Raw genomic sequence first — 27,748 nt, forward strand, 5'->3', positions numbered from 1 at the left:
GTCGAAACCATGCCACTTGAGTCAATGACAAACCTTATGATCTACAGCTCATACTTTAGATCATTCGACCACGCAATCCCCCGATATTGATGCGTGTGGTTTATGATTAAATTCTGAATTCTTTTAAGCACTCACATTTTATGTCAAACTAGTATTATTTCCTGCAATTTTTGTACTGTCTTAAGAGATTATTGTCATAATACATCATTGTATTATAATGGGCTTGGATGGTGGTGCCACCTAGAGAGTTGCTTTACTTTATTTAATAATCATATAAATATCTTTTGCCGCACGCATCAGAATATCATTTATTCAGCATTGTTATTTCTATATTGTCTTAAAGAGGGAATGAAATGAAATGTAGTTTTAACATCCACTTTTTTTACCCAATATCGATTGGATGGCCAAATGGTTAGCGCATGTGCATTGTATCATAAGGTCTGTCATCCAGTGAACTGGCTTTGTTTCACGTGACAAGGAGTAGGGTCTATGAGTGACAGGGGGTTGAATGGAGGAATGGTTAGCGCATGCACGCTGTATCATAAGGTTTGTCATCGAGTCAACTGGCATGGTTTCGATTTCCTGGTTGTACTTGACAAGGAGTAGGATCGCCTGTCCAACCTTGTGGGTTTTCTCTGGGATCTCTGGTTTCCTCCCACTGCTAAAGACCCCTGCACACACGTGAATTATTGAAATAGAATTGAACCATATATCAGTCCCAAAATGACCTAGTTTGTGTCCTGTGGACGTTAAACCCCATTTCTCTCTTTCTCTTTTTACCCAAACCAGGCGAATCAGGGAAATTTTATCCAAACAGTTGTGTTTCTGCTTATACTCTTTGAATTCCAACTGCTGAGTACAATGGGCACGGTTAACACATGCACATTGCATCATTATGTCTGTCATTGAGCCAAGTGGCATGGTTTCAATTCCCCGCTTGTACGTGAAAAGGAGTGGTGTCGCCTCCTACTGGTTAAGAGCCCTAAGCGCAAGCGAATTAATGAAATAAAAATGAACCATGTATTAGTCCCGAAATGACCTAGTTTGTGTCAAGTGGACAGCAGACCCCATTAATCTCTCTCTCTCTCTCTCTCTCTCTCTCTTCTGAACAACACATTTTTTTGCCAGGCCCCTTTGTCCTCCACTACTGACTGCGGAATATCAAATACAATTTACTTACAAATAATCTAGTATAGCGGTTGGGCATCTTTATATTAATGCGACTATGTTTTAGTATTCATTAGTAATTGGATATAAATGAATTCAAATTAAAGTTTTGCCTGGGTGTCCAAACAAACTAACAGAGAAGGTGATTGTAAAAGAAAGTGTAGTTATAGCTTCTGAGTAATAGACATGTTTATCAAGGTACGACAGATACATTATGTAAGATTTAAATTCTTACTATTATAGTTCAAAAATAGATAAAAAGAAATTAACATATTGAATATTTCAGTAAAATTATTTTATTCTGAATGAAGTTTTGACAAGAAATTATCCGTGCCAATTCATGGTTCATATTCTCTATTGTCAAGTACCATATTGCCACAATAATAAACAAAGTCTGGATTTTCAGTCCTTCAATCGGCAGTCTCTATGAATGCAGTCCATGTTACCGTTTAGCGTAAATATGGCAGGTATTGTCTACTCCACTCAATATATCTAAGCTATTCGATGGTCTTGTCATGTGAATACATTCTAAATAATTTATGTAACATTTGAATTCCGGGGGAAAAAGACCTGCAATAGGCATATTGTGTAACATTTGAAGTCTGGGGGAAAAAGACCTGCAATAGGCATATTGTGTAACATTTGAAGTCTGGGGGGAAAAGACCTACAATAGACATATTGTGTAACATTTGAAGTCTGGGAGGAAAAGACCTGCAATAGACAGATTTAACTCTTACATAATGTCTCTTTAAATACAGATATTATTGTAATAATATGTCTTTATTTATATAAGATCACATCTTTATTTAATGCTAGGCTTCCAAGAGATTTTAATAATAATCCACCAAATGGAATCACTTAAAATGTTTTTGAAGCTGATACCATGAAGCAGAAAATTGCCTGTTTAAATGTTTTATATCCAAGGCTTCCAATCGAAATAATAGCTGATTCGATATGAGTTATTAACTTGTCAGATATCACCTACAGATCGAGGATTATATTATTGTTATGTTTCCTGTGTCCCATGGAGAGATATCATGTAGTCCGCGCTCATTACTACATCCATTATTAAGATAAATATGCTGGAAGTAGCAAGCTTTCAGTATTAGCGTTGCAATTTTTCTGGTAGATGAACTGAAGAAGAAGAAAGATCAGCAACTATTGAAAACACTGTACTTCACACTGTGAAATTAATGATAGAACACTTTATTTTTTCACATCTGAAATAATATCAATGCAGTAGTAAAAAACAAGAGAAGAAATTGGATCTGACCAATTCCAGAAACTTTTTCTGATGAATTCTCAGTTTGCTTCTACAAATTATATTAACTCAATTAGGGGCTGCGTGAAAGTCAAAGTGTCATCTACTCAAATTTGTGAGAGATAATTAGAACCTGCTATTTAATAGACGCCTTGGCAACAGAAGAATCATATTCATGAAATTAGATTATTTTAATAGGAAGAACAAATTTCATCAGGCCGGTAGATTAAAGCCATCGTACTGTGCGATATTAAAGTAATGATTTGTCATTTGCATATTGTGTTATTTATTTTAACTCATTATTTAATAATAAGATTTCAAATTAGTATTACCATACATTTACAATAAATAGATAGAACTCAATGACAATTGAATACCGCTCGGGTTATTCAGTGTTTCAAGAGAGTGTATCACTGCGCAAGTATTCCACGAGGTCTGTTTTTATTCTATAACTACACTGTACTATCCACATTATAAAAAACAAAATCACCAATAACATTAAAATTCTTCATAGGTTCCGCCCCTTTTTTCTTTCTTTTTTACAAAAATTGTGGTTGCTAGTGGTGACGTCATTCTGGACAAAAGAAGTACATTTTCAAGTCATTGAATACAACTATAGGTTATTCAATGGCTGTATTCAATGATATTTGCTTGTATTTGCATGTAGTTATAGAATAAATGCTGGAATCCATAAGGATGAGTGTAGGACATCAAATAACAGATTCTTTCCCATTAATTAACATGTTTTAGTAAAGTATCATGATAAATGATACCCTGATGTAAATTTAGAATATCCAAATTTCCCACGTACTTGATTAAGGTACCAGTACTAATATCTCCCAGGAGATCTCTAACAATTAGCATTTGCTAGTCAAGGTCATAAATATGCTGGGTACAAGGGACTTATTAGCATTTTAAATGATAATATGATAAGTCTAATTATGCATACGAATCATAAAGTGGAAACAGATACGATTGCAGTGGCTATGTTGTTGGAGTAGAGTTGCTGTGAAATGTGGGTAATTTGTACATAATGAAATGTGGTTTAACGTCCTACTGTTCTGCTCCAACTGGGCTAATGGAGATGGGCATATGTCATACAGTTTGCTATGAGGGAAATTTTGCCGGGCCAATGCAACCTCCAGGCTAGCGAGCCAGCGTCTTACCCACTTGGCCACCATAATTTGAACACCATGTAAATATTAATCTTACTTACCGCTCCCCCCCCCCCCTCCCCGATCCATTTACTTGATTTGATATTTTTTGTTTATTTCTTTTGCAATGGGTATAACTTGTGTCTTGTCCGCAGAGTTGTCTTATCGGTTTTGGTTTCGTATATATATGAAGATACTGTAGTCCCCGCTGAACTGAAGTACATCAGAAATGAAATAGGGTTCAACTTCAACGTTTTTATGTTTCTGCACTGACAGAGCTAATGAAGACAAGAAAGATGCCAGACTTGAGAAGAATAAAACAGGCCATATAGACTAATTTGATAGTGAATGTCACTCTCAATTTGACGTCACTACAGCTTATATATTTATCCATACTACCGAGATTATGCTTAATGGAGTTCCCAAAATACATAAAAATATTACAGTATATTTTCCTATTACGCGTATTCAGGTTGTTTCTGGTGTTACGGCCAAATATTACAGTATATTCACCTATATACAGGTCGTTTCCGATGTTACCACTCTAAATCAAAAACTCCACTATATCTAGAAGAAATAAATGAATTCTTGACTATAACAATGGTAGATCTGATATAATTTGTTCAGTATAATAATAATAATAATGCTTTATTACACAACTACATGGTCTACACACGAGTATGGTAAAGCATACAATACAAAGTACAATACAATAATAAACATCAAAGAACATAGAATAAGGTTTACAGAGGTGTAATCCGACATATTGTAACGATCCGACATATTGGAATGATCCCGTACGATGTCGGATTTGACAGAGTCCACTGTATATTAATTTATAGAAAGATTTAAGAATCCTGGGAGCCACGGTGGCTATGTTCTTAAGTCGCTGGCTCCCTAGCCTGGAGGTCGGGTGTTTGATCCCTGCATTGGCCGAGAAAGTTCATCTGGATTTTCCGACGTGGTTTCCCCTTGTCAGTGGTGCAGAACGGAGGGCCTGACAAGGACAGCTGTCTAGTCATTTGGATGAGACGAAAAACCGAGGTCCCATGTATACATTGGAATGTTCGTAAAAGATCCCTTGTCACACTGTATGGCGTATGCCCGTCTTCATTAGCCCAGTATAGGAGCAGAACAGTAGGACGTTAAACCCCATTTCATTTCATTAAGAATCGCGGCTCAACAGTAGCACAACAGACTTGGTAGATTGTTTAATGAATAAAGTTTACTCCTTTATTTATCTTTTTATGATCCAATAGCCACTCAGATGTATTAGCCTGTCCAGCTTTAGTCACCTTGTCAAAGGAGTGTTGTCGTTCCTCTTCTCTCGTACCCAGTATATTAAATTATATTAATAATGCTAGTAAGGTATATGTTGCTCATTAATAAAGATGGTCATCACGTCATTATATGAACTTACTACCGGTATCCATTTATTGTCTGTGATGTATAATAGAACATATGTAGAATCCTGTCACTTACCTGTCATCAATATAATTACCTTACCCATCCTTAATTTACCTTCTATTCTCTCTACTTCCTGGTCTTGTCTTGAATGTCAAAAGTTCAGATTCATGAAGAACCTTCTCACATTTTAAAGAAATATAAAGAAAGTGTCCATTTTACCAGACAATGGCATGCCTATGAATGAGAAGCAGGCCTGGAAATAACGGTTTTAGATGAACCTGACAAAATGTCAGGCACTAATGAAACAGTACCTGACATTTTCAAATTAGTGCTGGAAAGGTATTACAAATATCAATAAAAAAGACAAATTTATGCCGGGCAAAATGACAGGTACCAGAGGGTTTTGTGCCTGACAAAGCCGGAATCTGTGCCTGACATTGTCTGTTACAGGTGCCTTATTTCCAGACTCGGAAAGAAGCTTGATGTGCGCTCAACATGAACTAGCTTATTTCAGCGCTATCATATCGTAAATCAGTATGCAATAGTTTGCTAGCGAACAAGTTGGTCTTCAGCAATGTGGGGTTGTCAGAGATGCAGGAAACACAGATAAGGTTAGGTCGGTGACCTTCTATCTTCTTGTGTACCAGCTTGTGATCAAAATCAATGTCAAGCGAATCCATCCCCCAGCCTGCAAAAGAACCCAAAAATGTTGGTGAGAACACTACTGTCAAGAAAATGTCAAGCCAATCCATCCCCCAGTCTGCAACAGAACCCAAGAATGTTGGTGGGAACACTGCTGTTGAGAAATTGTTCCTCGTTTGCATATTACATATATCCAAATTCATATTCAGCTACCAAAGATTTGCTCATTGCTATGAAATCAATTGCTTTGTATGAGGCAGAAAGCAATCTCTCACAGAGCATTTTTTGGGTGGGTTGGTATAAATGCCGATGTGACATTGAATTTTGTTTGACTGTCCTTGATCCAGTTAAGTCCGATCGACAATTCAATAGCATGTTGTTTTGTGGCTTTTTATTATGTGCTAAAAATAGCACCACTTTTACCGTATGAAAAATGACCGGATGTGAAAATTTTGAAGTGAAAGTCCTGGTTTGGGCAATCAGCGCAAGCCCAAAAATCATGGAAGACTCCAAGTCCATGAAAACATGGACAGAGTTGATTATTTGTGGCAATCCCTGAATTCTCACTTGCCTGACTGCTTGCCGAACAATTGTTTGTTGTTTCAACAAGCATATAAAATTCCCTGGTGTATGCTAGAGTTAATGTGTTGACAAGTTACTAAAACACAATCCATTCTTTTTATCTTACAATAATGTAGGAAGAATTCTAAAAGAGAGAGGTAGAGAGAAATGGGTTTAACACCCACTCGACACAAACTAGATCATTTCGGAACAAACATATGGCTCTATTTTATTTCAATAATTCGCTTGTGCATAAGGGTCTTTAGCAGTGGGAGGAGACCAGAGGACCCGGAGAAAACCCACGGGGTTGGACAGGTGACCCTACAACCGTGGAATTGAAACCATACCAGTTGACATAATGACGACTTTATGATGCAACGCGCACATGCTAACCATTCGACCATCCAACCCCCTCCACCAGAATACTAAAAACATTTTATGGAATAATAAAGAATGAAATAACTGTATTAAATCCCTGACCTATTCAAAATTTCATATTTGCTTATAAACAATGTAAAGATGATAAAAACAAAATGGTGACATTAAAAATAAATTTATAAAACAATATTAAATATCTTAATACCATTTCATGTCAGGAATGGTTTTGTAAAAAAAGAAGTTTAGGAATGGATTTATTGTGTGGATAACGCCTCTTCATATAATTCTGGTCTGTAGTGATTAGAAGCAAAAATTTTGCAGACACATAAGTGGTTGATGTTATATCTCCCCTGCTATATCACAAGGATGGCATCAGATTAAAAGTTAAAACACAATTTTTGTCATGGAGCAATGTATTTAAAAATGGAATATCCTTACAAGGAAGTCAAAACCATGTTTACAAGACATCTTTTATATATTAAGATTTTATCAAAATTGGTGACATTTGCAAATTCATTTTAAAAAGAATAAATATCTTTTTGATGCATTATGGTCATATTTTTCACTTAATTCCCTGGACAGTATTCATCTGAACCAGCACCCGCCATTTTATTACCACACAATTAAAGAAATGGAATGTCACCAATAGATTAGGTTGTTTTATTTTGTTGTTTTCCGCAGAAGTCATCAGGGGGTTGGATGGCCGAATGGTTTGCACGTGCGCACTGTATCATAAGATGTGTCATTGAGTCAACTGGCGTGGTTTCGATTCCTCAGTTATATGTGATAAGGAGTAGGGTCGCCTGTCCAGCCTCATGGACTTTCTCTGGGTCCTCCGTTTCCTCCTGCTGCTAAAGACCCTACGTGCAAACAAATTTTGAAATAAAATTGATCCATGTTAGTCCTAAAATGACCTAGTTTGTGTCAAGTGGACGTTAAACCCCACTTCTCTCTCTCTCCCATGGCTGTGCACTAGTGTAAATGAAATGAAATGGGGTTTATTGTTCTGCTCTAACTGGGCTAATGAAGACGGATGGACACATGTATCTCATTACTATTCATATACTGTACATAAAGGTCATGAATATTCATGTTAACAGTGATAACAGTACAAAGAAAATCAGAAATCAAATTAAAATCTGATGCTTCTTTTGTTTTGTTTATTCAAATGGATACTGCCAAAAGTCTAAAGACATGCTTAAGAAAAGCACTCGCAGAACTCTCAGCTTAGTTGTACCTTTGACCTTGATCAAATTTCTCACTTTTCAAAGATTTCACAGAATTTTCAGTTCTTGAATTTTGATTGTTAAGTTGATCTTGTGTTGTTGGTGTAATTTTAAATCGACTCAAGACTGATGGTGCCTTAAGCAGTGCATGACTGATATTAATTCCTAGATAACCATGCAGTCCTAACATCACTTTCTAGATAACCTGATATCACATTCTGGATTACCTGATATCACTTTCTTTCTAGATTACCTGATATCACTTTCTATATAACCTGATATCACATAATATCACATTCTGGATTACCTGATATCACTTTCTAGATAACCTGATATCACTTTCTAGATAACCTGAAATCACTTTCTAGATAACCTGAAATCACTTTCTGGATTACCAAATACCACTTTCTATATGTAGTTTATGAATGCAAGTTCAGTTATAGAATATTGTGCCTTTATGTTATTGAAAACTATATCTCCATTCCCAAAGGAAATTGAAAAGTCTTTAACATATATCTTAATTTAAAATCCATGCTTTGAGACTGATAAACTATTCAAAAGGTCATGAAGGATGATATTTGATGTATCTTTCCTATTTGTCAAAGACGAGATAAAACGTATTGATTTTATGATGAAATGGGGAATTATTAGTATATTTCAATGTTCAAAGGAATAATAGCCTTTAGGTGATTAAAATGGGAACTCGTTATATCATACACTAAACCTTTTACAAAAATTCATCATTTCACTTTCCGTGAATCTAAATAGTCCTACGTACAGAGAGCCATAGGCAACTTCCAATTAACTACTTTTGTGAATTTATCCAAAATTTCACCAGAAAATAGATGGGGATTGTGTTATAGAATTCTATTTCTTGGGTTGATGTGTGAAAATGCTTGTTTTGTGGTTAATGTGTTTTGAACGGCATTCGGTTACAAAATGCTTGTTCTGTATGGCATTCTGTTCAAAATGCTAGTTCTCTGTGGTTAATAGTTTTAGAAGATTGTTCTCTGCAGGTGGTAGTGTGAATCATGTATTTATAAACACTTTTCTCAGTTGGTAATGTGTTAGAAAAGATCAGTTTTCTGATGCATTATAAAATTTTTTGTCTCCGTGAGTCATTGTGTCCTGATTTATTAGAAAATCTTGTTCTCTGTGTGTTGTCTTAGAAAATACTGGTTAACTGGGGGTGATATATGAGTGGAAATGCTTGTTATCTGAGAGTGATATATGGGTTGAAATGCTTGTTAACTGGGGGTGATATATGGGTTGAAATGCTTGTTAACTGTGGGTGATATATGAGTGGAAATGCTTGTTATCTAAGAGTGATATATGAGTGGAAATGCTTGTTATCTGAGAGTGATATATGGGTTGAAATGCTTGTTAACTGGGGGTGATATATGGTCAAAATGCTTGTTAACTGGGGTGATATATGGTGAAAATGCTTGTTAACTGGGGGTGATATATGGTCAAAATGCTTGTTAACTGGGGGTGATATATTGGCCAAAATGCTGGTTATCTGAGGGTAATTTATGGGTGGAAATGTTTATCTGAAAGTAATAACTAAGGGGGATTTATGGGTTGAAATGCTTGTTATTTGAGGGTGATATATGGGCCAAAATGCTTGTTATTTGATGGTGATATATGGGTTGAAATGTTTATCTGAGAGTGATAACTAGGGGTGATTTATGGGTGGAAATCCTTGTTATTTGAGGGTGAGGGAATTTTGTTGTCAGTGGACGATTTGAAATTGGATAAGCACTTGAATAGAACATTAAGTCAGAGATTTATATTAATAATAAGTCATTGAGTTGTTGAAAAACTCTCCAGCAGAATGTTTCATAAAGAGAATAGAAACCCCATGATGAAATAGGTTCTATTACTTCCATGTGGAAACCAGAACCAAATAAATATGTAACTGATGCACTTTCTCTGAAGTCCCATCCACAAGGAACCAACCCCAACACAACAATAACAGCATTAAAGATTTGATTTTTAAACATTTGCACAATTTCTGCCTTGGGCTGTATATTTTCATTCGCATATTTTAAATGAAAAAACCCCCAAAACATCTCAAAGTAATCTTCAAGGTGCTTTTGTTATTGTCCAAAACAATTATATTTTTCAGTATTTAGCTGTATACACACTCTATTCTGTATGGATTTCTCTCTAAGAATAATGTACGTAGCAGTACATAAAAAAAATCATTGTTTTTACAGGGTTAATAAACTTCATATAATCTAATTTTCAAAATCTTTATTGAGATAAATGACTCATATTGATTCTCTAAATTTGATTTAAATCCTGATTCTTAGTCACAATAGTTTTCTTGTCTTCTTACGGTTCGAGAACGTAGGAAAACTTGTTAATCAAAACAGATAGGTATTTAGGCAACAAAATTTATGTCCACCCGCAAATAAATTGTTCAATTTCAGAAGAAGCAAACCCAAATGGACGTTTCTTAAGGTGCCAACAAGATTTATAAGAAAGGGGAACAACTCTGGATGTTATTATTGAAAATCGATAGGATTCTTCATTTTAATAGGGCAGACAACCAAACTAATTTTCAAAAATATCGTAAAACATTTGAAACATGTATGTTCATGGGATATCAAAAGAAAAGGGAAGATCTGGGGAAGTTATTATTGAAAATTGTTAAAAACAAAATATTGTTAGACTTTTTCAATTTCAGTTGGAGAGACATCCCATATCGATTTCAGTAGGAGAGACAACCCATGTCTGGATGGTTTAAGGCTTCAATTCCCTACTTGTACGTGATATGGAGTAGGATCACCTTTCTAACCTCGTGCATTTTCTCCGGGGGGTCCTCTGGTTTTCTCCCACAGCTAATGACCCCTACGCCCAATTGAATTATGGAAATAAAATGTAACCATATGTTAGTCCTAAAATGACCTAGTTTGTGTCAAGTGAACGTTAAACCCCATTTCTCTCATACAACATTTCAAATAACACACTTATGGAATAACAATTACTATGTTATTTGATTATATGTTCCAATTACTAAATGCCATTCTGGTTAGCGTGCGCGCGCTGTATCATAAAGTCTGTCATTGAGTCGACTGGCGTGGTTTCGAATCCCCGGTTGTACGTGACAAGGAGTAGGGTCGCCTGTCCAACCTCGTGGGTTTTCTCTGGGTCCTCCGGTTTCCTCCCACTGCTAAAGAACCCTATGCGCAAGCGAATTATTGAAATAAAATTAAACCATATGTTAGTCCCGAAATTACCTAGTTGTGTCGAGTGGACGTTAAACCCCATTTCTCTCTCTCTCACTAAATGCCATTCAAAAAAAAAACATTTCTTAAACATGTATTTATACAAGAGCTAAATCTGCCTATTCCAGGTCTTTCTTTAGGCCCGAAATGTTATCTGAATTATTAATTAGACATTAATTAACTTATCCAGACCATAATCAACTCTCTAGACCATCGCTAGCCTGGATTGGAATACATTTTGTGATGGATGATTTAATGTAAAAAAGGACAATTGAGATTTTGTTTATTATCGTACCAACGGTAGCGATGATGATTGAGACTAGGCCTAAAACTGAATCACTAATTAACTTATCCAGACCATAATCAACTCTTGATGTTATCGCTATCCTGCAATATTTACTGGATTAGGCTCCGACTTACTGCTCAACTTTCATTCATTATTAAATCATGAAATGGATAATCCAGACTATGTTTTTTATCGTACCAAATTTAGTAATGATGATCGAGGCTAGGCCTTAAATTCAATCGCTAAAATCTGAGTTCAATTCCCTCTTACATTATGTAGTTTTTAACTATAATAGAACTGCCAGCTCTTTATCTAATATCCTATAATGTATCTTTAATACCTTGACATTGTAAAGAAGTTCAGCTCAACAAGTCTACAGATAATATTAGCTAATTTTTGCCAATTTCTCAACAATTTCTCAACAATTTCTTCAGATTAATGATATTTCTGCAATACATGCTTGCATGAATTGCCTCAGAACTAACTGAAAATACTTAATAACTAAATCTTTGGCTGTTCTCATAATGCAGCTCTCATGTCCTTTGGGAAAGAAAGAATCCTAAGGTCAAAAATGTTCTAATCAACGATGTAATGACATTTGCATGTGACCACATGGTGGTAGTGTAAGTTTTTTTATCGGTTCTCTCGATAACGGAAAGCCAATGTTGCGAATTAGAGACTCCTTAGTAGTCATTTCACGGTATTGGAAAACGGGATTATTTCTGCTTGAACACACCAAAAACAGATTAGTCTCGAAGGATCTTCCGGTAGGAAATCTGTAATGTTTTGGTTTGATAAGAAAAAATTTAAAATAGACAATTTCACTTAATTCTGTCATTTGTATGGCAGAGTAACCTTACCATGATTTGTTTACTATAGATAAATTTCATTTATTTGATATAAGAACTTGTCAAGACATTTTAAGATGTCACAAGTTGAAATATCTGCCAGTTGATTTAGATCAAGACCTGCTTGAGTTACATCAAAATATGATGGGTTCATAAACATTCCATATTAGGAAGTGTTTAACAGAGTGGTACCAGATCGATAAAGAATTGAAGAAACAGAGCATTTAGCTTGTCTAAAAGTTTTATACAAAATGAAATGAAATGGGGTTTAACATCCTACTTTTCTGTAAGGACTGGCTAGTGAAGACAAGCTATGAGGGAAATTTTGCCTGGACAGCGGCACTACGGCCTACTCTTATATCGAATTCCAACTACTGTCATGGGATCTTTTATGTACACACCAATGTGTATACGGGACCACAGTTTTCCGTCCCATCTGAATGACTAGACAGCTGTCTAGGCCCTCTGTCCTGCATCACTGACAAGGGGGAACCATACCAGACAATCTGGATAAATTTTCTCGACCAATGCAGGGATTTACCCACTTAGCCACCGTGACCCCCATTATATGAAGGAAGACTGCATGGTAAAACACACAAAGAACGTGATACAGGCAAAGGGAATCAAACTAATGTTATCAACACTAGGATGTGTATGATTAAAAGAATGGAACGTCTAATCAAACTACTAATGTAATCAACACTTGGATGTGTATGATTAAAAGAAAACACACCCATTTGATTGAGAATGTAGAAAATCGTTTAAATGTATTTGTTTGTTTACGATGAGTTAATATTTTATGAAACCTAATTTTGTTAAACTTACAGTAAGGCCACACCAATATAATTTTCTGTTCTACAGGTTCTTGATAAATATATAGCCTCTTGAATCATGTGTACAATGTTTTGTTTAAAATTTGGAACTTTTGAACAGCACAACCAAGTACTTTTTGGTTTTTAAATTAGTTTTTTTACTGAAGAAATAAGAACTTACATTTTTACAGGTGTTCCTAAAGAACAGAAAATCAAGTTTACTTGGCCTTAAGTAAAGATAATTTTTCGAACTTCCTTTCTTAATTTCTTCTTAATTACATCCATCCCACTCTTCGAATTACAAATATTAATGAATAATTAAGATTAGCTAATGCCCACTCAACGCCTCCAATGATCTATAAAATATCTAAGTTTAGACTTACAGAGGGATTCTTACAAAGAGAGAAGACGACCTGCCCACGCTTCGCATTTTTTATTTTTTTACCTTTTTCATAATCTGTCACAATATCATAGATTATGTATTGGACATTAAAATTGTAATAAACAACAACAACTTACAGAGGGAGCTATAATTTCTCTGAAACAAGATCTGACAAATTTAAAATATCCTTATGGGTTTATATCTATCTTGGTTACTTTAAAGCTTAGATATGATTATCTTTATGAAATTGTCAGCCAAAATTTCTCCCTTTTCCCATATTTAAAGTTGCAATTACATATTTTTAAGTTATATTTTTAAAATGTATTAAAATAAAGTCCTAAAATAGATGGTATCCATAAACAGTCCTACCTTGTTAAAGAATAATCCTATTAATCCTATAATTCACGATTGCCAGTTGAGAAATTGGCAAAAATATCATTTTTATCTTCAAATTCAAACGTTTGAAGATAACTACTCCATGGTGGAGAATAGAAAACAAGGGAGGTAATTGTGTTATTATTTCCGGTGTAAATGAGTTTTAAGTGTGAGAATGACACCTATGGTCGTATAATAGTGAGTTGATAACCTATTGAGCAAAAGACATAGAAATAATTATGTTTGGACTTTCTTAGAAAATATGAAATTGTAACTTTAAATATTTCTGGAAAATATTTACATTGTCATTTGCTTTTCTGTAACTTTTGAACTTTTGAAATTCTCCATATAGTATATGCACATATTTTATTTTTGAAATGCGATGTGGGTGGAATGAGGGGAGGGGGTGGGGACAGGGGCGGGGAAGCTGAATGGTTTAACATGTGCACTTTAGATCAAAAGGTTTGTCATTGAGTCAACTGCTGTGATCATTCTCAGCTAAAACATAACAAGGAGTAGGGTCGCCTGTCCAATCTTTTGGGTTTTCTTGGGTTTCCTTCCAATGTCTTGTGAACATTAAACAAAATTTATCTCTCTAGTTCAAGGTTAAATACAAATTAAGAAAATTGATTAGTTTTGACACTTCTTTACATCAATATTCAATAGAAAGATTCAAGCGATATATATGGCGCCAATTCAATTTATTAAATAGATTACCGTGCTGCTGCCGGTAGCCATCGTTTATTCACAGTAAACAAATTGATTTAAAACTTTGGTTAGGAAATAATCAAATTTCCTGCTGAAATTACGTGAATATTAAGCAAGTTCTTGTACCAAGTAGAGGAAATCCTTCTTTCCGTGAAATCAATTATGTAATCATGTTTATAAGTGATGTAATTCACATTGGCAGTTTATTTAGTTCTATGAGATATAATTTATACAAAGTGTATGTTATATGTTTCAGCTCTTGGTTATGTGTCCCAAGAATTCTCCTGGGGGTATGCTCAGAGGAATATTGAATTATAAACGTGTGTTGTCATTTAAAATGCGTACCCAAAGGATTTGCAAATGTTTCTGTCCATAACTAATAAGGTGTTTCAATTATTTACCAAATATATGATTGAGAACCAAAGTGATTGATTAATCAATGCGAGCAAGACAATAATGGCTTAAATGTGACCTATCGCCTGTCACATTCTTCATCAGGAACATTCTGCCTCAAATGTCTCTCTGGAAATAACCCACTTAAAGGTTCATCAGGTAAAATTTGATAAAGAGCTGACAGTTCTTGCTGTGATAGTTAAAAAATAGATAATGTAAATGGAATATGCTGAAAATTTCAGTCAAATTGCTTCACTCTAAACTGAGATATTAGCGATTCAGTTTTAGGCCTAGTCTCAATCATCATTACTACCGTTGGTACGATAATAAACAAAGTCTCAATTGTCCTTTTTGACATTAAATCATCCATCACAAACTGTATTCCAATCCACTAAATATTGCAGGCTAGCGATGGTATAGAGAGTTGATTATGGTCTTGATAAGTTAATTAATGTCTAATTAATATTTTATATAACATTAGGCCTAAAGAAAGACCTGCAATAGGCAGATTTAGCTCTTGCATAATGTATGTTTAACCCGTTAAGCTTGACGTTTTTAAAACGTTAACTACCCCCTATTGTGTAATTAATTGACGAAGAACTGTGTACTATGTTCTAAGAATAGGTTGGGTAAAATACCTCCAAGGCATTATATTACGCCCTACACACAGTAAGTGGCAGTTGTCCAGGACGTTATATAACGACCTACGCACTTAACAGGTTAATATCTGTCCTTATTTTTAAACCAGGCACAGGTTCCATACACTTTGTAACTTGTTGTTACATGCAACTTACTCGTTAATGGATAATGATTGAAAAACATTTTGATATAATTCCATGATGGCTGCAATGAAGTCATGGGTGCTCCCAGGTCCTTACAGTATGCTTGTACTGGTTTATATCTTTTATAGTAAGATCCTTTTTTCATCATAGATATACATATATTGCAAAACACAGAAACACTGTGACATTGGGAAACTCTGGTCAGTTTTGAAATGCACAGGGCAGGGTATGCCTACTGGTACTCCTTCTAGAACACTTGATACCACTTGATCGATACACTTGTAGTACTGTTGTTTTTAAACTGATTGGGGGGTTGGGTGGCCGAATTGGTTAACGTGTGCGAATGAAATAAGGTTTGTCATTGAGTCAAGTAGCGTGATTTTGATTCCCCGCTTGTATGTGACAAAGAGTAGGGTCACTTGTCCAACCTTGTCGGTTTTCTCCGAGTCCTCCAGTTTCTTCCTGTTTCCTCCCACTGCTAAAGATCCCTACACACAAGCGAATTATTGAAACAAACATGAACCATATATGTTCCTCTTGAAATGACCTAGTTTGTGTGGACTATACCTTTAACCCATCTCTCTCTCTCTCTCTCTCTCTCTCTCTCTCTCTCTCTCTCTCTTTCTAGGCCTGTTCCACAATCCTGGCCAGATTTCCTAAATCAAAATGTTCCTGAATCAACCACTGTGAGTTTTACAACATCTAGCCATTGCTAGATTAGTCAGAAATTCCAAAACTTAGGTACATTATCTCCCTTTATCACAGACATGTCATACAAGCTCATAAAGGAATAGATTTGTTTACAGCCGTTACTAGCATAATGGTAGAACAAAAAGGAAATTAGAAACGTTTCAACTAAGATGTAAAGCGGATCATAGCATTATCATAGGCAAAGAGTGGAAAGTTCCAGCAACCTTGACATTGAACGAATCGTGAACTTTTCAACTCGATTATCGCAGCTAGTTTCATTTGGAAAGTGTGCGACTTGGTATTCGCGATATTTTCTAAAAAGAAATCTAAGGTCTCCAGTAACCAATTGATAGGGTTTTAAGTAAAGGGGAAAGAGAGAGAAATGGGGTTTAACGTCCACTCGACACAAACTAGGTCATTTCGGGACTAACATATGGTTTAATTTTATTTCAATAATTCGCTTGCGCGTAGGGGTCTTTAGCAGTGGGAGGAAACCGGAGGACCCGGAGAAAACACACGAGGTTGGACAGGCGACCATACTCCTTGTCACGTACAACCGGGGATTCGAAACCACGCCAGTTGATCAATGACAGGCTTTATGATACAGCACGTACGTGCAAACCATTCGGCCATCCAACCCCCCTTTTTAAGTGAAGAGCTTGGTAAGAGTTAGGGCGGGATCTAGCCTTCTATTGAAGATGCTCGGTAACAAACTTTTGTAATACAGTTGTAATTTACAAATTGTGGTGGATATCATCTGTGTAGCGTGAAACATTTTTGGAAAAAAATCATAAAGCTAAGAATTTATACGGCAGTGCATGTAGTTTTTGTATTTAACATGTCAGACACCAGTGGCAGTAAATCTATGATACTTCCTGACAGCCATAGCATTAAAGATTTTTGAAAAAAATCATAAAGCTAAGAATTTATGCTGTACATGTAGTTTTTGTATTTAACCTGTCAGACACAAGTGGCAATAAAGCTAAGATACTTCCTGACAGCCATAGTAATCCATTAGACTCAATATTGATGTTGCAGCCTACATTTGAACAAACTGTTGCATTAAGACTATAATAGAACGAATTTATCCATTAGGACATGAGCTAATTATACTGCATTAAGAACATCCAGTAAATTCTGTGATCATCGGCCGATAAACATGGCCGTAAATTATCTTTTCACAAGATGATTCTGTCGGTGTCAGACATATGCATGTTGTGTTATTGATGGTTAGGATTATTGGAGCTTCACGTTAGCAATAATGTTTGCTTTATTGAATCCCATAGGAATACAGAAACAGTCTTTAACATATCCTCCATGCAAATGATTTATATTCGAAGGCATTTGTTATTTCATTCACTAATGTACAGCATATATTTGAAGTTAGGAAAAACAAAGAGCTTTTGAATATTTGAGTAGCATTTGAATATGTATCATTTTATTCCCCATTCTTCATGGGGGGGTTGGATGGCCCAGTGGTTAGCGTGTGCGCACTGTATCATAAGGCCTGTCATTGAGTCAACTGGCGTGGTTTTGATTCCCCGGTTGAACTTGACAAGGAGTAGTGTCGCCTGTCCAACCTCGTGGGTTTTCTCTGAGTCCTCCGGTTTGCTCCCACTGCTAAAAAACCCTACGCGCAAGCGAATTATGGAAATAAAATTGAACCATGTCCCGAAATGACCTAGTTTGTGCTGAGTGGAGTTAAATCCCATCTCACAAGATCTGTCATTGACTCAAGTTGCATGGTTTCGATTCCCAGCTTGTATGTGTCAAGGAGTAGGGTAACCTTTCCAACTTCGTGGGTTTTCTCCAGGTCCTCTGGTTTCCTCACACTGTTAAAGACCCCTACCCACAAGCAAATTATTAAAATTGAACCATGTGTTAGTCCCAAAATGACCTAATCTGTGTCAAGTGAACATGAGCCACCATTTCTCTCTCTCTCTCTCGCTCATTATAAATTTTGGTTTCTTTAAAGAAGTAAGCCATTTATTTGTATCTGATCAAGTAATCTGATGAGTATCAGTACTTGGTCTAATTCTCCATCACTTGATTGCTTGATTAAATAGATTCTACAAGATGGCCGCTCATCAGATAGCAGACAACTCTTTCCATGTCTCCATGACTTTATCTAATTAATCAGGGACATGCTAAATGTAGGCCGATTGAGGAGGTTCGGGAATTTCTGGAGTCCACAATGGCCGCTTTATATAAATGAGTATTTTGGGGAATATTAACCCTAACCCTTTTTAGAAGACTGAACTTGGATCTAATTTACCTTTTATCCCTTTAAAAAGGGTTAGGGTTAGGGTTCAGGCTAGTATTCCCCAAAATACTCATTTATATAAAACAGCCATTGTGGACTCTGGAAATAAGGGAGATGCTAATTATAGGAGGTTCGGGAATTTAATTTCTGGAGTCCACAATGGCCACTTTATATAAATGAGTATTTTGGGAAATATTAACCGTAACCCTTTTTAAAAGACTGAACTTGGATCTAATTTACCTTTTACCCCTCTAAAAAGGGTTAGGGTTAGGGTTCAGGTTAGTATTCGCCAAAATGCTTATTTATTTTAAAGCGGCCATTGTGGACTCCGGAAATTCCGCCAACCGAAATATAATTAGCATCCCCCAATTGATTTACTGTAGACAAAACAATACATCAAAATGACATTCAAAGTTGTAAATACCACTTGTTAACAAACCTATTACAGGAGAATTTATTGGTAATTACACACAAGCATCAGCTGTGTGATCAGGATTTGTTTTAATAGAGGGACGGACACGATCTATCACATTTAATTGCTCAGCAAGAGAATCTAACATAAGCTGAATGTGACATACGCTTTATAAGTCACAAAGGAGAGTTTTTAGTCAATTGAGAAAGTCTCACTCGCCAAATTCAGTGATGATATTGCAGGGATTGACTGGACATTGCCATATAAAGGATTAATATGTTAATATTTCCAAGACTATTTATTTTCAATCTTACATGCACACAAAAGTAATACAGAGAGAAATGGGGTTTAAAGTCCACTTGACGCAAACTAGGTCAATTTTATTTCAATAATTTGCATGTGCGTAGGGGTCTTGAGCAGTGATAGAAAACTGGAGGACCCCGGGGAAAACCTACGAGGTTGGACAGATGACCCTATCCCTTGTCACCAGGGAATCGAAACCATGCAAGTTGATTCAATGACAGACCTTATGATACAACGCGTACGTGCTAACCCTTTGGCCATCCAACCCCCCAAAAATTGAATACAAATGTCATGCACAGGACGGTATATATGCACAGGAACCAGAAATTAGGTGGGCTTTAGCATTTAGTGACGTCTGTGTGTATTATGTATTGTTTAATGGTCGAGAGCGAGACATTGCGTAATATATTGTAACAACAAGAGGGCTAGGGGCCCGAGTGTTTTTACAATATATTACGCAATGTCTTAAGCTCTTATGACTGGTCAATAGTCCGATTAATAACCAATAACTAACTGCGTACTAATATCATTCGGCGTTAAACAGAGCTCCAAATTGGACCAAATATGTTTACATAACTTTACGTCAAATTAACCAGTGCATAGCAGAATATTGCAGAAAAACTAATTCTGTGACAAACGAGGCTATCAAATGGTTACAATGTAAACAATACTGTTTGGAAACGAACAATACTCTCACCATTTTTAATACTTTAATCACTGTCCAAATGAAGGACTGTCATGTTACTGTACTTGGGAAGAATAGACATGCTCCCTCAAAATCTCAAGTATCAGAAGGCAATCCAGCAATGGCCAGAGAAGGATTTCTCAGATCATTGCTTCAGGAATATGTAAAGATGCATGCTTTAGCCCGCCCTATGGCTATAGCTATGCTGCCTGCCACATCAGTGACTGATACATACAGTGAATCCGTTTTGAACTACTTTTCTCCACAGACAGCCTTCTCTTTCTTTAAAATCCAACTGTCAAGGGTTCTTTTAAATGCACACCAAATTGTACAATTGATCTTGGTTTTTGTCCCATCCAAATGACTATACACCAGTGATGGGATTTTGCCCGTATATTCCGGACATGTCCGACGCTATTTTCCAAAGGTCCTAAATTGTCCGACCCAGAATATTCCCAATCGGACATCAAGACATGGTAAATAATATTCAAAATTCCAAAATTAATATAGTGTACTGAGTGTATAACTACCACTCAACCCGATTATCGTTGATAACAGGCTGGCTTGATTAGATAATTAAGTGATCAACGTATTTATCGTTTAATACCGTATATACACCTACCTTGATTAACTACTTAATCTGCCTTGATTGTATAGTATACACTGTTCTTGTCAGTCCCTCGGTCCTGCACCACTGAAGAGGGGGAATCCTATAATTTCAAACTGAATTGAAAAGTTCATACAGACATTTAAATATGGGTATTTAAACATACATTATGCAAGAGCTGAATCTGTCTATTGCTGGCCTTTCTTTAGGCCTGAAATGTTTTCTAATTTATTAATTAGACATTAATTAACTGATCCAGACCATAATATCGAACAATCGATGACTTCAGATTTCTCCAATATTAAATAGATTAGAATGCTTCAGCCATATTTTAATTTAATTTAAAAATGGAGGAGCTAGACTTCGCTACAAACAACCAGTAGGGTGGTTGAAATTATTGCACACATCTTGTCAAACCTTCAAAGGCGAATATCTTCGCTCGCAATAGGGTAATTGGAATGAAATTTTCAAATTATTCATTTTACATTATCTTTTTGCGAACTATATATAGCAAGAATGGCTAGCTCTGTATCAAATCTTACATAATGTATCTTTAATTATTTCATGTTTTTTTTTGCAGACGACATCTGACTTCTCCCAGTTTTCTGATACAAGTAGTATTGGTGATACACGTCAGCTGGTTGAAGAGAAAGATGATGGCCGTCCAAGGAGTGGAATGTATGTCACCAGTTTCAACTTTATCAACTCTATTATTGGATCAGGAGTCATTGGTGAGTACAGTATCATGCACAAGGCAGAGTGTAATTACTCTTCCATTCATTCTTTCTTGTTGATAAACTGATGAATCAACAAGATTTAAAGATACATTCCTGCATACAAACTTTTGATGATATATTTTGGCCTAAAAACATATTCAAAGTAACCAATCTATCAAAAACTTGCTTCAATTCCCTCTCAAAACTTTGTATTCGCTTGGGATAACTATAGCTATAAGTAAGCTGTTGTTAGATGCAATGTCTGTCAACTTAGCTTCATTGTGGGAGTGTGCATTTTTCAGAATGTATTTATCATTACTTACTGTACATTTACCATACAAATTGAGGCCTAAGTAAATTTTTAATTATTTTCTGTCAACTTCTTTTTCTGCCGTTTATTTGCAGAGTCTTTTGTACATTGACACCCCTCAATGTTCCCAAAACCGCCTAACCATTTGATCAAGAAATAACAACCGCTTCCTCACACAAGCTGACACACAATAAGCTGGCAGATAACAGTCGGGTTGCCATTTAGTGATACCCTGACAATTTTGCCCAGTGCTTGCCCCATGTGCGTTTTTCGGGTAATCCAGTATTTTTCTAGTAAGATTGGGTGTCTATACTTTCCATATATACCAAATTTGACATACTTTTATTGGAAAGACCCACCCGATAAATATTTTTCTGGGAAAGTATCTTTAATATGAATTTGAAATAAACCCTAATAGTCAAAAGCATATTGACTGTCTGAATGTGAGAAATTTAAAACTGTGTGTCACTGATGTTAATGGGAAAATATCTACTTCCTGGAATAAGCTTGTCAAAAAATTATTGAGTGTCTGTCTGTGAGAAGTAAAAATCAATTTTTTAATGGCCTCTTGCTCAATAGAAAAGTAAAAAAAATAATAGACAATAGAAGAATCAATGGATAACAGTCAGATCTAAATATTAAGGCCACTTGCTGATTTCATCAAGGTCAGAAGGGGAAACCACGTTGGAAAATCCCGATGAACTTTCTCGGCCAATGCAAGGATCAAACACGCGAATTTCAAGCTAACGAGCCAGTGTCTTACCCAATTAACCACCGTGGCTCCTCCAAGAAAACAAATAACAAACATCTATCATAGCAGCTTTAAATAAGGAGACCAAATGTCTACGCATACACATTAGACAATGGAAGAACATATATTTCTTTTGTCAATATTAAGTAGCCATTGACCTTTTCTTCTGCCTCTGAAGAGCTGGATGAAGGGGAAGTCACTTGAAACGAGAATAGAAATATCTTCCATAACACTATTGAAACCTTTTGTGGACAATCAAAAAACTTGCAGGAAGCCATATTATATGATATTGATTGCTTGTTGATAGTTGATTGCATCCTAGCAAGGATGTCATCAGTTTCCGTTATTGCCAATATTTCTGTGCTGGTGTTTCTTAACTTGGAAGAAGGTTGAATGGAATTAATTGAAATCTGTTCAGATGAAAATCTCTCACCCACACTTATTTGAGGGTGTTGGTTGGCCGAATGGTTTAAAGTGGTCTGTCATTAGGTCAAGTGGCATGGTTTCGATTCCCGGCTTTTAGGTAACCAGAAGTTGTCTGGTTTCCTCCCACATCTTCTTCCCCTATTGTTTGTTGAGTTTATGATTTGCTGTACAGCTATCCTGTATTGTCTGTTAGATGTAGATATAATGCATAGTTCGGGTGAGGATAATTTTGTCCAGACAGCACCATTTCTGTCTTCTCTGTTATAAGAGGTTGTGGTAGTTGGGAAGAACAAGGGGTGGCATCTGTGGTGCTGTCGGGAGCCACGGTGGCTCAGCAGGTAAGATGTTGGATTGCTAACCTGGAGATCACATGTTTGATCCCTGCATTGGCCGAGAAAATTCATCTGCCTTTACTGTCATGGTTCCCCCTTACAGGACAGAGGGCCTGGCAAGGGACAAAGCACTGTTTAGATGGGATGGAAAACCAACGTCCCATGTACACATTGGCGTGCACATAAAAAATCCCTTGGCAGTTGGAATTCGATATAACAGTAAGCCATTTTGTCTTAAAAAGCCCAAAGGATTCTCTTTACTAAATATTAAACCGTCTTCCAGGTCCATTCCAACCAGCCACTATAATTCTAAACCGTTAAATTTACACCAACTTGTCCAATGAAAATAAAACAACGTTGAAAAAGAAAAAGAAAAAGAAAACATTACATTGTATCAGATAAATATTATGCTAGCCTACGCAGAACATCATGCCTTGGGGGAAGCAAATAACGAAATGGCTCAAACAATTATGGACCTGGTCTGAAAACTACATTAACAAGGAACTGCAATTAACAATAGCATGGCAAAACAAAAACTTGCCATCAAATATTCAAAGATAAATGATAAAACCAAATATTATTTTATTACACAACTACCTTTTAAATTTTAATGGGGTTGTTTTGCGTTTTTATTAAGTTTTTATTTACTCTTCATCCATATATTCATTTGTTTATTCACATTTTGCAAACACATTAGAAAGGAATGAAATTAGGTTTAATGGGGTTTGATGCCCTGGATTAATGAAGACATGCATACGCAATATGGTGTGTTAATAAAGGCAAGTTTCCAGCATGGTTTCCCCTAGTCAGTTGTGCAGGACGGAGGCCCTGGCAAGGACAGCTGTCTAGTCATTTGGATGGGACAAAAAAATTTCCCTCATAGCACACTGTATGCCGTAAAAAATTGTTTGCAGAAGGAAAAAAGTTAATATTGAAAGCTAATTAAATCAACCCAATGTCATCCCTAATTGATAGTAGCAGCTTAGCGAATATTACTGCTGAATAGTTTGAGTAGTGCAGTCTCCTTAATTTACCAAATTAGATACCGCTACTTCAAAACATTTTGAATGGAAATGTTTTATAAATGCTTGTTTGAAATAAGTAATTTACTAAATTGAATTTCTCAAAATATTCTCCATTTAATTTTTTTTTTAAAGAAATATTTTTCTTTGAAGTAGTTCTTGCGTGAATACAATACATGCAATCTAATTAATCTCAGATTTCGTGAAACTGAGAATATCCTTTGAATTATTGATGAAATCAATACAATTTACATTTCTAAATTATTTTTTTTAGAGAAAAACTGATAAGACACATGAATCCTCTCGAATTTCTGATCAAATAAAGGACTATTTTCAAACAAATTGCTTGCTCTGAGATAAAGACATGTTATTGTTAATATGGCAGTCATGCATAGGGGATGAAGAATAGTTAATGTTAGCACGAATGCAAGGTGCAGTAGGCCCGCAGGCAATACATGCCATTTCTTGCTCTAATCAAATGAAATGCAGTGGGCATTAACCTTTGACTTTTCTGCACCAATTGGGCTAATGAAGACAGGCATATGTCATGCAGTATGCTATGGTTGTACGTGACCAGGCGTAGGATCCTGTGGTTTCCTCCCACTGCTAAAGACCCGTACGTGCAAGTGAATTATTGAAATAAAATTGAACCATATGTTAGGCCTGAAATGACTTTGTGTCAAGTGGTTGTTAAACCCCATTTCTCTCTCTCTCTCTTTCATTGAAATCCAAGGTCAAGGATGTTTGTTATGTATATGCCAACAAATACACATGTGGCTCGCAGTTTTTCATGCCTTCCTAACAACTAGATGCTTTACATTGCTAGTCCCTCTGTCCTGCACATCTGACAAACTGGAAAATCCTGAGGAACTTTCGACGCGAGGATCGAACACATGACTTCCTGGTTAGTGAGCCAGCTCCCCGTATTTATCAAGTCATTGATTGGCTCCCAAGTCATTTCTTTCTTGCAAGGAGGGTTGGGTGGCCGAAAGGTTAATGTGAGCGCATTTGATCATAAGGTCTGTCATTGAGTTAAGTGGCATGGTTTGCGATTCCCCACTTGTACGTGACAAGGACTAGGGTCACCTGTCCAACCTCATTGGTTTTCTCCAGGTCCTCCGGTTTCCTCCCACTGCTAAAGACCCCTACGCGAAAGTGAGTTATTGAAATAAAATTGAACCATATGTTAGTCCCAAAATCACCTAAGTTGTTTTGCATGGATGTTAAACCCCATTTCTCTTGCTCTCCCTTTCTTGCTTATCACTAATATCATTTTTAATTACAATAACGATGGGTTATTTGCGTTTTTATCGTAATATCAAATTTATGACAATGAATCCTCGCTAATATGTTCAGAGATTGATTAATTACTTGATATTTAATCAAGAAAATAATACCAACATTAGATAACCTCCCGACTCGGATTTAATCGGATTTAAAAAATTCTTATCAGATTTATTACATATGTGAGAAGCATATATAGATGAATGAAGTTTCAATTCAACAGATCTTTGTTATTTGGAGTGAGGTTCATCTTTCACAATATTGTGCTAAACTGACACAAAATTGTGTTTATAAGGGGTTCTTATTGTGCTACAATGTTAATATTATAGTTTATAATATAAGGGATTTCTATTGTGCTACAATGTTAATTTTATAGTTTACTAGCAGGGTACCCGGCTTCGCTCGGGGGTCATAACTCCGAAACCGGAAGTGGTAGACTAACGCCGAGCTACCCCTATACCCCAAATTTCAGACTCAGGGCAGACCTAGTGTAGCCGCCAACCCCGATCAGACAGACAGACAGACAGACAAACGACAGTCACAAATATATATATAGATAAGGGATTCCTATTGTGCTAAAATGTCACAATATTGTGGTTTATAATAAGGGATTCCTATTGTGCTAAAATGATACAACGAGACTTTAAAGGTAGCATTTCAATGGGTTTCTAAAATTTGTTCAGAGCCACTGTGGTCTTTATATGTGTTTTAATAGAATATAGAAACAGATTAGATGGCCAATTTCCTTTAATGTAGTTCTGGTACTATACAGTGTAGGTTCATATAGACACATTAGATGGATCATCTTCTTTATGTAGCTCTGATACCATACAGTGTAGGTTGATAACGAAACAGATTAGATGGCTAATCTCCTTTAATGTAGCTCTGATACCATACAGTGTAGGTTGATAACGAAACAGATTAGATGGCTCATCTCCTTTAATGTAGCTCTGATACCATACAGTGTAGGTTGATAACGAAACAGATTAGATGGCTCATCTCCTTTAATGTAGCTCTGATATAGAAACAGATTGGTGGCTCATCTCCTTTAATGTAGTTCTGATTCCGTGCATGACATGCCGGTTGTATTTTATCTTTGTAAAAAAATCCAATCAATAAAGTTATTGTAAGAGAAGATAATTAACTTATAGAACTTCTTATAAATACAATCTTTGATTTTGCAACACTGCTTAATTAAAATACATGTACCCAATATCTCAATCAATAATTTTTTGTGAGCTTGCTTGATAAACAAGTATAATAACCTTTCTCTCTACTCTTAACGGCAGGGGGATCACGGTGGCTAAGTGGGTAAGACGCTAGCTCGCTAGCCTGGAGGTCGGGTGTTCGATCCCTGCATTGGCCGAGAAAGTTCATCCAGATTTTCCGACATGGTTCTCCCTTGTCAGTGATGCAGGACGGAGCGGCTGACAAGGAAAGCTGTCTAGTCGTTCGGATGGGACGAAAAATCAAGGTCCCGTGTACACATTGGCGTGCACGTAAAAGATCCCTTGGCAGTTGGAATTCGATATAAGAGTAGGCCGTAGTGCCGCTGTCCGGGCAAAATTTCCCTCATAGCACACTGTATGGTGTATGCCCGTCTTCATTAGCCCAGGTTAGGAGCAGAACAGTAGGACGTTAAACTCCATTTCATTTCATTTCTTAACGGCAGGTTCGATGACCGAATGGTTAGCACATGGCCTGTCATTGTGTCAACTCACATTGTTTCGATTCCCAAGTTGTACGTGACACTGAATAGGGTATCGTTTTCACACCTCGTGGGTTTTCTCTGGGACCTCCGGTTTCCTCCCACTGCTAAAGGTCTCTACATGCAAGCAAATTACTGAAATACAATTGAATCAAGTGGACGTTAAATCCTGTTTCTCCCTCTCTCTACTTTTAACGTGGGGGGTTGAATGGCCAAAGGGTAAGCGTGTGCGTGCTGTATCATTAGGTCTGTCATTGAGTCAACTGGCATGGTTTTGATTCCCTGGTTGTACGTGACACAGAGTAGGGTCTCCTGTACAATCTTGTGGGTTTTCTCTGGGACCTCCGGTTTCCTCCCACTGCTAAAGGCCTCTACGCGCAAGTGTATTATTGAAATAAAATTGAACCATATGTTAGTCCCGAAATGAACTAGTTTGTGTCAAGTGGATATTAAACCCCATTTCTCTCTCTATATATACGTTGGTGTGCATGTAAAAGGAAACTTGACAGTTGGAATTCAAAAATAAGAGTAGGCCATATAGCACACCACATGGTGTATGCCTGTCGTCATTAACCTATTTTGTTCGGAGTAGAACTGTAAACCCCACTTTATATATTATTTCTC

General features: G+C 36.4%; 1 protein-coding gene across 2 annotated transcripts in view; it reads left to right on the forward strand.

The window, feature by feature from the left end:
* The window catches only part of LOC126831940 (putative sodium-coupled neutral amino acid transporter 11), a 109,983-nt gene that overhangs the window by 32,160 nt on the left and 50,075 nt on the right, over positions 1–27,748 (forward strand). For both annotated transcript variants that reach the window (XM_050562598.2, XM_050562597.2), the window contains exon 2: positions 21,156–21,306. In XM_050562598.2, the coding sequence (XP_050418555.1) occupies positions 21,156–21,306 (151 nt within the window). The remainder of the gene's footprint in view (positions 1–21,155; positions 21,307–27,748) is intronic.

The sequence above is a fragment of the Patella vulgata genome, chromosome 9 (assembly GCF_932274485.2).
Source record: "Patella vulgata chromosome 9, xgPatVulg1.2, whole genome shotgun sequence".
In the NCBI taxonomy this organism is placed as follows: domain Eukaryota; kingdom Metazoa; phylum Mollusca; class Gastropoda; family Patellidae; genus Patella; species Patella vulgata.